Source organism: Spodoptera frugiperda, chromosome 18 (genome assembly GCF_023101765.2).
Source record: "Spodoptera frugiperda isolate SF20-4 chromosome 18, AGI-APGP_CSIRO_Sfru_2.0, whole genome shotgun sequence".
Classification (NCBI taxonomy): domain Eukaryota; kingdom Metazoa; phylum Arthropoda; class Insecta; order Lepidoptera; family Noctuidae; genus Spodoptera; species Spodoptera frugiperda.
In genome coordinates, this window is record NC_064229.1 from 10,064,674 (window position 1) to 10,076,606 (window position 11,933).

General features: G+C 33.6%; 1 protein-coding gene across 2 annotated transcripts in view; it reads right to left on the reverse strand.

Annotated features, from left to right (window-relative positions):
* LOC118278196 (uncharacterized) overlaps positions 1 to 11,688 on the reverse strand; it is a 59,269-nt gene extending 47,581 nt beyond the window's left edge. Inside the window, exon 1 of one of the 2 annotated variants that reach the window (XM_035597306.2) lies at positions 11,366 to 11,688. In XM_035597306.2, coding sequence (XP_035453199.2) covers positions 11,366 to 11,423 — 58 coding nt within the window. In that variant the 5' untranslated portion in view covers positions 11,424 to 11,688. The remainder of the gene's footprint in view (positions 1 to 11,365) is intronic. The other variant, XM_035597307.2, reaches the window with a different exon arrangement.
* Positions 11,689 to 11,933: the final 245 nt, after the last annotated feature.

An 11,933-nucleotide genomic window follows, 5' to 3' on the forward strand; every position in this document is an offset into this window, starting at 1 on the left:
AGTAGTAGTAGTCTAAGGTAATTTGGGTGGAGTGTACTAGCTGTGGTACACTTAATTACTATAGCTAGATAGTAATTAAGTGTCAGTAGTGTTTTAGTAATTTATGATATTAAACCATACAAATGTTAGTCTATGTTATTGACAAGACATCCTTTATAATAAGTGTTTGGCGTAAAGCCATAACTCGTAAGGCCTTCGAGCAACGTTTAGAATTTATTTGGAGACATTATTCCTTTAAATTGTAATACTAAGCAACAGTTATTAAATGCTCAAGCTCTATGTCATTCAACAACCTTACCACAAACAAACAAATTCAACTTCTAGATCAAAACAGATTGTAAGTTAACTTCAAATCACGGTTTACTCAAGTAAATTAATGGAGAAAAGCTCTACTAGTTTCGAGTCAAGGAGGGACTCTTCATCATGAGCAGCGTGTGCAGACGCGGCGACGTCGCGCCGAGCTTTTCCATACCATAATTTTTGGTTAATTTAGTATATCTCAGAATAGTTATTATAAAAAAGATTGTAAGTTGAAACCGATTCAATATCATTTTGAAACATTGCTTCCACAGACATCAGATACGAGTATCGGTACATAGGCAAGGCCGCGATTAACAGGTAATGTTCGTTTCTTTGATTTCATTTCGACATTTGAGTCTTAGTAGACTTCAACACATTCACATGTCAAATAGTCTCAGAGTACTAGCTCTTAGACTATGTTAGAGCCTATTGAATCTTTTGTAGCATTGTCTACATCTTTTTAAATGCCAATAAAAGTCCCCTCAAAATCGGTCCAACCATTTCAGCGATTAGCCGGAACAAACAGACAGACAGACCGACAGACAAAATTGTAAAACATGTTGTTTTGGTATATGTTTCGTATGCATGTAGTAAAAAGCGATTATATGAATATTACAAACATACACTTCAATGTTTTTTATTAATCTAGATAACATAAAGAGAATTACATTAACTTTGCATAAACTTTACCTTACCGCGAGATCAATGGGTCAAACTTACAAACAAATCAGATACAATCAAATCAATACATCGATAATATTACTTTTTTATGTTTAACAATCTGATGCAAACAAAATTTCTTGTAACCCTAATGTTTCTCTTTCATCACAGGTCAACATAAAGTTATCAATCAATAATGTAATCGAAAGATCAATAAGAAATATTGTAAGTGAGATGTTGAATTGGTACTTATAATCGAAGGTCGAATTGTTCAGACTTAGGCATTCTACAATCACAGCTAAACAAACTGTAGTTAACGCAATCTGCATTTGAACAGTGACAAGACGATAATAAATTGATTAACATAGAGACTTGACAGAGCTTCATAATGCATATGAGTGTTGTGAATTAATGTTAAGTAACGGAGAGCCATGCTGCAGCCCGAATGTGTAGGCTCGACCGGAGTGATACCACGGCCTCACAGAAAACTGACGTGAAACAACGCTTGCGCTGTTTCGTTGTGTGAGTGAGGTTACTGGAGGGTCAATTACGTAATCTTCCCAATCCCCGATTCCCCAACACCAACAACCCTTAAATTGCTAACCCCTAATAGGCCGGCAAAGCACTTGTAAACCCTCTGGTGTTTCGTGTATTCGTCAGCTTGATTACTGGCTGATACAAAAACCTAAAAATCTTAAAGTTTATTTTTCCTGATACATAAAAACACTTATTTTACCAGATGTCATTGCATTTTAAGCTCTACCAACATGTGATATCAATCAATTTCGAGTGACGTTTTTACTGCAAGCAGTTTACCAAATAAACAAATTGTTTTAAATCATTTCCATAACAAAAGGCAGCCGAGCCATATAATATTAATACCGTACTTTATAGACAAACCAGTTTATGGAGTCTATTTGCGGATAACAGTGAAAGGTGGGCCCATTATTGTTACATTTTTGTCTTTTTTAATACCCACCATAAACACGACAAGTCACGCAATGGCAATGAGAATACTTTGAACAACAGATGGAGCAAAGTAAAAATAGTTTTAATTCATTGACAATTTGAGAATATTAAAAAGATGCGTTTGTTTACATTTGCTTATTCCAATGGCTACGAAATATGCTCTAAAAAATTTTTTTTTTCATTTCAAATATTTTTTATTTACCTCTAGATATGAAAGTAAGTATCTGTTTGGAAACATTTTTAAAATAATAAAATTTCCTATTATCGTAATAAAAAAAAAGTAACACTTACTACTACTAACTTACTACTAGCATAACGATTATACTTCCCATCAAACGGTCAGTTTAACATTTAACAGTGTTTTAATTCACTAACTCTAACCACGATTAATTTAACTCACATTCACAATATTAATGGATTTTAATAAAACCGAAACGTCAAGGTAACTGGGGTTAACCGTTGCATTGCGAGTAACGCCGGTGTATGTAATATGTATGAAGTTACAACATACATACAACTGAATGTTTAGATATGGATGGACTTGGAATTAAGTTGGATCCCAAGGTTAATGGGTGAATAGCTTTGCTATCATATTTTTTGTTCGGTGGCTAGATAATGTGTGAAATTATTGTGCATTAGGTTTAAGAGATTTGTGGCACTCCGTGTTAAATTACTTAAAGTTAGTGCTTCTATTGTTGATGACCTATGAAATTGAATATAACCCAAGGTCTTAGTTAAATGCCGTGCCTTTTTTAAGGGGGGAAAGACATCTTATAACTTCTCCCACCTTGGGCGAGGCGAAAGGAAGTGTCAGACTCTTACTGACTAAAAACCACCCAGTTCCTACTCCTACTTTTCGAGGTAAAACCCTGCCTGATCATACTATCCCCTTGATGATCATTATCATACGCCTACGAAGTCGTGGACATAAACTAGCATTATTATAATTTTAATAAGGATACGATAGACAAGTGAACTAGCACGCAACTAGATAGCAGAGTTACAAATAAGCAGACGTTACGCGTCAATGGGCATAGAGAAATGAGAGATCAGTAACCCTGCTTGTGTTACTACTGGTTTTGTTCATAACTTGTTGGTTTATTCATCGTGTTTTTACAAAGTGCACCTGACGGGCGTGAAGGGTTAGCGTTAGTTGTTTAATTTATGGGTTTAGAAAAGTATCCATCTAACCTAATTTATGGAAATTGACAGTAATAATATTAGAGTACCTATATTATTATTAGAGTAATATAAGGTTGATATTTCAAGAATAATGTATTATTGTGATAAGAGTTTAGTTTGCCAGTTTGGCTCTGTCTTGCATCTTATGTCGGTTTATTTTATGACAAAACTGAAAGTCTATGGTGCATAACTAAATACCACATATCTACATACGACTTCAGTTTTACAAGCGTGATGTTATGTTTATATTCTCCTTGATGTAAAGATCTAGACTAATAAATTTAAAAAGTTATACCATCAAGGCTAACATCGCCATTTAGACGCTGCGGTTAGAAGCTAAAAATTTTCGCAATGTACCGAATGTACGTCAGTGGTAACTTAAATTGGCTTATTGCTCTATATGTGTATACTGTGGCTATGCGTCATGAAGTCCAAGGTTCGATCAACACATACAAATTACATAAATATAAAGTACCTAATATAAGTGTACATGTAATTCAGCCTCTGACACTTCCTCTCGCCTCGCCCAAGGGAGGAGTCAATGGATGATTTTCCCCACTCAAAAACATATATCCTTGATAAAATGCGTGATATGGTATGAAAATATCTTCGAAAATTAAAATAAGGTTCGATGGTGATGAAAATGACTTTACAAAAACAAACCTTGTGACAAAAAAAAATAATTGTAAAACTCAGAACCGTACGTTACATAAAACACAAAGTAGAAACCGTTGAAGACTTTATTTTCTTCAAAGCTATATTTTTGTACAATCACCATCTTTTGTTCACGGTAGAATTATGAAACACTATTAATATGTGGTTGCCTGGTTGGTAATCGTTTCAAAACTAAGTACTAGGTGCATCAATTTCATAGTGTGATTGTGAGCTTTCAAAATCTGGCTAATTGGTATAATATTGAATTGGTAAAACCGAACGTTTGGCTAATACTTGTACAATAGACGTTACATTAAAAAACTTAAAAATTAATATGTTTTATACATTAGGTGCGTTTGTTTTAATACTCAGTAATCATACAGAACATCGTTTTTCTTTTAAAAGGGGATCGTATAGGTACTTATGCCTCAGTTTATAGAGGTTTCACCTCGCCCCGCATCAACATACCTACATAACCTCACGGCAGTTTCCGCATGGGGATAGGCAGAGACTATGAAACGCCAAGTGCTACGATTCTTACATACACCTCTTTCGCTTCATCAATAGTCATCAGTCTTTTCATGCATGCTCGTTGGTTAAGGGTACTTTGAAATTTGGCCCTTCTTTGATTTATCGCTAATCTGGTCGATATATGTCCGTCTCTCATTAACAGGATAAATAATATAAATTAGTGAGTGGGTATGGTTTAAATGATGGCTATACCTATGCTCATCTACTAAACTAATTTATTTTTGTTTTATCTACAACACAAGTACAGAGTAGGCTCTATATTAAAGGCATTACTCGTACATTGGCCGCGACACGACTGTACCGGTTGTATGTGTGTCAGAATCTGAATTAAGGTTCAATCTGCAATGTGTTACCGTTAGCCGATGACCTGAGAACACCGCACTTTTTGTAGCTTTTTAAATGTGCTTAAATTGAGAGCACTTTGAATTAACTTGTGTATTTAGTTGTAGTAATGTTTTGGTGTGTCTATGAGTAATCAGCTAGAAATCTTAACTTGTATGCTAAATTCGATAGTCTATGTTAGTACATAGGTACACTAGGTTTAAATGCCATTTATCTAGACTTTTAGAGGGACTGGTCATATTAAGAATACGATATTATCTATTTCCAAACTTCGTTCGGTTATAGAAGCGATATGCAATTAGCAACAAAGAAATTGAATGAAACATCCTTTTTACAATTTTGTGATTGCAAACTTCTCGCTAACATTCTGCATTCTTTATAACACTTTACCGACCCCACTACCGACTTATGCGTATCCGTCCAGCAGTTTTTCTTTAAACCGTCCGATGCAACATTGTATCAAGACCTAATAACATCTAGAATTGATAACAGGATGAACAGCGAATGAGAACTATAGGATCTGTGTTGAAAACCATGTCAGGTGTCTGGAACACGAGCAAAAAGAGTTTTCTATGTCATGCAAAAATTTTACTTGATACGTATTGGCCGTAAAAAAAAAAAAATTAACTACTCACGAAAAATGGGTGCTATAATGAAACTGATTGAGTTTTTTGTTACCAAACTCCATCGTGATAAGATGGTTGGTTTTTCTTGTTCATTATTCTTTATACATCTATACACTTATAATGACCGAATATCTTTATTACATAACACGATATTTTGTATGTTGACCTTCCAAATAGTTTTACTAGTCGAACCAATCAAAAAGACTACATAAAATCGAACTCAATGCATAGCTGCCTATCCCTTCGTAGTATAAAAGGTATGAGGCTATGACCACTAATGTAGACTAAGAATCCATATGGTGGAAACTATGTCAGGTGTCACGAGGCTGGTGCATCATACCGTTAGGGCTTGGCATTGAACTGGTGACCCATGCGATTGTTCGCGACGCATTCTCATGACCGATGAAACACTGATGTGTCACAGATTGGTACCTATTGTTATTCATTACTGGATCGATTGAGAGATAAACGTAGGGTTTGGTACGGAGTAAATACCTATGTATAACTGGCGTGAACGATTTGCTCAATTGAAACGATTGGTTAGTTTATTCGAGTCGGCCAATCAGAACGCCGAACGCGCTCCCGTAACAATTACTTTAAACGTGAAGCAATATCATACTAAGGATACTGATTACTGCAAACATCTTTGTCCGCGGTCGTTAAGTGTACAAAGTAGCCTGTATGTTATTCCGGACAATAGTCTATTTCTGTGTTAAATATTCAGGACCTTTCAGTAGTTTTAATGTATCAGTGTAGTTATGTAGGTAGGTACATGGTGAGGTAAGGGAAACTTATTATCACACATATTCACCATAATTCCAGACACTGCTCATTCAGAGAATTTCGAAAAGATTCCATTTAACCTAATCTGTTTGGAGTAGCAACGCTACTAAATAGTACCCAATTTTTTTTTAACTGCACGGTTAGCGTGGTGGCTAGGCGACTGGCCGCCGCGCAACGTGTAGCGGGTTCGATTCCCGCATGGAATAACTCTTTATGTGATCCACAGATTGTTGTTTCGGGTCTGGGCGTCATGTGCATGTGAAATTGTATATTTGTAAACGTCACGTTTTGTAAAAACAAAAACAAAAAAATTAAGAGTCTATTATGACGGGGCTCGGACATTGATAGCACTGAAAACTGACATAACCAGGTTACTATTTTACACAGAACAAGTGCTGATTTCTAAAGCTAACTGTAAATGGAGATTTAATTCAAAGATAAGAAGCGTAATGGACAGATTTTAGTGCCAAATTATAGTGTAGAATGCAATAAAATGTAGATTGCACTTTCTTTCAATTATTCTTAGTTGTTTTGTTTGAATTACTCGCTTCACTGTCAGCTAAGAAGTTGGTTAGTTTTGTTACTATCTTAACACTTTTTAGACCCTTAACGTCAAGCCTGAAATTTATCCCCGAAGGAGTAGAAAGAGTACATTACGGCATGTAATGCCAGTATACAATGTACACTCGCTTTTCACCATTTGTGTTATAAGTCCCATGTAATAGGGTGTGAGCTTATTGCCATATATTGGGCATAATTTCAGACTCCGTGTGATAATTGTTTTTTTTCCAAAAAAAAAACACCGTTTTACTTTCCTCGACCCGGGAATCCATGAGACCCCTTTCCCGGCAGTCTCACTTCCAACAACGAGACAGTCTTCACGTCAACATGTATTTATAAAAAGACTCTAGTATTAAAGCCATGCTTTAGTATATGGTTTAAATAATTCCAATATTTATTTGTGTTTCAATATACAAATGATCTAGACAGGACGACTAATATCTATATTTAAATATCCTGACAGGATATTAGTAATGTTGACTCTCAAAGCTCTTTAACAAAATTGACATAATTGCTTTGACTTTGACATTGGTAGAGACAGGCTTGCCTTAACCTGTCAAGCCTGACCTACACAAAATGTCAAATTTCTTCCTGTTTCGGAACATTATCTCAAAAGCTGTCATTATTAATCGTTTAATAGATTTTCTGTGAGTAATCGATGTAACGCACTAAATTGCCATTACTTGTCTATCCATAAAATATTAATGTAGAGATAAACTTTAGTATAAATAATAAAATTAAATGTTTCTTCATTAAAATAATAAATTAAAATAAAAAATGGCTTTGTAAAATATTATATCTTGTTACCATGTCGGTCCAAAAATCTCAGTTCGTGTTGAATGGAGATCTTTAACACATTAAACACCATTGGGAGCAAAAGTGACCGCTGCTAAACGAGAATTTGCCTTCAAAAGATTTTTGTTGGCTGTCAATCTTAAGCCCAGTTCGTGTTACGGCAATAAGTTCACCCAGGGTGTTGTATAGTATTTAAAATCACAGTTGGTGTAATTTTAAATAGGTAAGTACTAGTCTCCTCATGCTATCCTCGGTAAAGCAAAATGTATGAGTTAATACCGATGTTACCTACATATAAAATGATAGAAGTGGCAAGGCGTACGTTTGGTCGTTACATTTCGCGTGGCCATGACTAGCGCCGTCCACTGGTCAACCGTGAATGTTTGTGTTTTTACCTTTGCGTAACATTGGCGCGCCAAAAGCGTATAAATGTGGTATAAGTACCTACAGTTTTTGTGACTAACTATGATGAATAAAGAAATCGTAGCGTCTTTTGTGAAACAACAGTCGATTTAAGTAAAATTATACAAGATTATCACTAAAAGGATAGTCTTTGAAATTGTATATTAGATATTAATTAATTAAATATTAGAGTAATATTCTCATCCCCCTTTTGAGATGAACTTGTAATATAAAAGGTGATTAAAAGACATTGGAACGTTTGTTAACAAATATATTCATTAATTTTCCATTCAAAAGTACATTCACCGACAGAAGCGCTAAACACTTTAATAATATAAACATATTTCACTTTTGAAAGGTCAGAGTTTTAATTAGTTATCAATATTACTACATTTAATTAAGTTACTTTCCATCCATTTGCTTTTAAATTATAGACATCATATTGCTCGTAAAAATATATTACAAATTTTTTTAACTTCAAATTCGCTATTGATGCTACAACGATCATGCTCGAAATCAATTACGTATTATTCAATAAACAAAGATGGTGTATTTCTCTCACGATTTATTGGGTGTTTTTTCAACGAAACACATAAGGAAACGATTCAAAAACCCGAGGTAGTTAATTACGGACAACTTTGAGCGAGTCCACTTTCACCAAGCGAAAGTGTCACAACAAGTTATGCATTTTAAAAACAATTTTTACGATACGATGACAACCTATGAATCGATATATTGGTGTAGCTATTATAAGGTTATACAAAATCGATTTAGAATGTTCTAGCCCCTTGTTAGTTAGCGGCTTTAAATGTGGATTAATCATCTTTCTGGCTTTTAATTTCAAAATTAAGGACGTAAAAGTCTAACCTGATTCATCAAATATTAACATCTTAGGTAGCGTCTTCATAAATAACTTGTTTTGTATTAATCATTCGTTGACCTGTGATAGGCATACCTAAGCACTTTCTTTTGCTAGCATATTCGAATATTTCTATGGAAATCTTGCTGTGTCATCTTTTTAAATTTGGTTTTATGTACATATTGTTTACAAAGCATTTTTTAGGCTTAATATCATTAAACATCTTAAAACTTTCGCAGCGCATAACTAGGTACGTTTATAGACTACTAATTAGGAATAAGGAAATGTTTATGATGTATTATCTTATTGGTAAGTTACGTAGTTGACCTATGAAAGTAAATGACTACCATTTGTAAATCATTTGCTGATTTACGAAATATCAAATTCTAAATTGCGTGATTGTGCTAACAATTACCTAATTGCTAATTTGATGACTCATCAGGAAGGTCTTTTATGCAATCCAACGTCACGTGTTATTATATGGTCCCTATGGAAATTATTGATCGTATTCTGGATGTTGAAGTATTTAATATTAAAATACATAAGTAGGTACATGAGTATTATGAGTATTTCTATTAGTAGCCATTTCCAATAGCTGATCGGAATTCCATACAAGAAAACGCACGCGAAGTAATAATGTAATCTTTCTAACAGTACTTTGCTTTAATAACATAATTAATTGATTTAATTTGGCTTTAATGTAATGTGGATACAAATACTTAGAGGCCGGTAAAAATAACGACCGGAAAGGTTATGAAGGAACTCGGCGATTCTAATCTTAATTGCAACTATTTACAAACTATTTTGCGTAACGATAAAATATGCAAGTTTACCTCATTCTAAGAAGTTCATTACCGCATTTAATATATTTTGTAACACCTATCATCATAGTAATATAATAAAATTAACGACTGTCTACATTTTTTTAATCAAAGTTTTGTGTTGATTTATTTCACATAGACTTGCTATGAACTACGAATATTGCAAACTGGATAATTTTAGCAACTACCAATGAGTTGAGGTATAAAAATAAATAAAACTAAGTATGTACGGTACTTATTATATTTAAAAACAAAACTTCGTATTCAGTAGTCGCCCTTGCGATCAACGCTGCTGCTGCTGCAATTGCTGCTGACATTCAGTCTGTCTTTGTGCTGCAGAAAAGAGCCATTCGATCAATTTATAATCTTAGTCCGAGGCACTCTCTTAGGGAACTATTTAAAGAAATTAATATACTGAGCTCAAAATGTGCTATGCTAAATCTAAACATTTATTAACAGGTGACATTGGTTTTAAATGCTCTATGACTTAATTTTGAGCACTAAATATCTATCTCAGAATAAGTACTACTTTGGACTATATTATTACTTAGGTACATGAGTAATTATTATGTTTCCGATTGCTAAGTTACCTATTACTAAAATGGATTCTTATTTTTGTCTGTATGTGTTATTGGTATGTAACTTAAAATACAGCCTGTGGGAAAGTAGGTATTACACAGCGTGTGGGAGGACAGCTTCTTTACCTTCTCTTTTATATTACAATTTTGTGTTCTAAAATTTACCTAATTCTTAATTTTTCCTCTCTTTATCACAAGTATTTCCATTTTTTCTGACAAACGTGAAAAAATTCTGACTCATTCAAAATTAAAGATTACTACACTACCACAATTTACGTATATTTTGGTTTATAAAAACTGTTCACATTGTCTTCATAGCATAATGTCTCAGAAACCATTCAATTTAAGAAAACAATGTGCTCAGATTGTTTAAAAAAGTTGTTACTCGTTCATATTATAATTATTTTAATTTTATTAAACCGTGAGAGTTTAAGTTCAAGGTCGTATTGAAAGCAATTGAAAGTAGTTTTACTGAATCATAAAAGAGAAAATTAAAGAAAGTACCGAAGTACGAACATTCAATTTTATTAGTGTCCTGCGCACCTCTATGTACTCGTATGTATGGATTAATGGTTCATGTTTTGTGGGTCATGTGTGTCCTTATGTACTATTCTAATGTGGACCTAATAAATTTGCTTGTACGCGTATTCATAATATGTATATGTCAAATAAGTATACAGTCGGGCAATATTTCGGATAAATTACTCAAAATTGGTAAATATGGAGTGAATGCTGAGATTTATCCAAAAAGTTCCCATCTCTAATTAGGAAGGTGTTTTATGTAGTATTATACAGCAATTAAATAAATACCTATTATTAAAATACAAATTATAACATATTTGCAATAAAATATTTGGTTTTTATTAATTATTCTGACTTAACACTTTTCTGTATGTTTGTACCTTGGCTTTTTTATTTTTGAAATATTATTTATAAGAAAATACGTGTAAAACAAATCGTTTAGTATTATTTAGATAGAAATGATGATAAACGTTTCAACTTCTAAATAATGTTATTTTTGGGAAGCTCTCAAACTCTCAACGTATGTAGGGTAACATATTTACTTAAAATTCATAAAGTCAGCTGATTACCTTTGAAAAGGAGGTCACAGCAGTAATTTTCACGGTAATGGTAAAAATTACACAAATTAAATCATATACTCAAAATTCCCGGCTAATGCGATTACCGCATAGTTAAATTATTACTTGCAGGATTGTTTTTTAAACTTACTAGTTTTTTACGGAAAAATATATTTTAGCGACATTGGAAAGTTGAACAATGTCTATTATATTTTGGTCTTACCTATTAGAACAGCCAATAATAGCAGACATCCGCCAAATAAAAGCGTAGTAGACTTCATTGTAACTTTTTAAAATTCAAATCCTTACACTTTCACTAAAACACTGAGTAATTCACTGCATTACTACAATTCTAACGTAATATTTTAATAAACAATCAATTTACTACACACCCATTTTGTTCACTTCCACTAAAAACACAAATTAAAATAAAAAATGTTGTTTATGATTTGCGGAAAATGCCGCCAAAATTGTGACAGCGGACTTTTTAAATGCGCGCGTCGAATCACGTTCGAAAGTCAAGCGCTAACTGCGCATGCCCGGCCAGCGAAACAGGTGTGCGAACCGGTGAAGTAAACGACCCGTATAACCCGACTAAATAGAAAACTGACGAAATTAATAAGCTCGTCTTTAATTGAATGACGTGCTAATTTGTTCGGGTTATAATTTGTAGGCGTAGACCGTATGTGCGGATAGTTGTCGTTATCACACTTTCTACAGGTATTTTCAAATTGTTACGAGTGCTCTGATTAATTTAATTTAAACGTAACATCTTCACGGTGTCTCTGTTT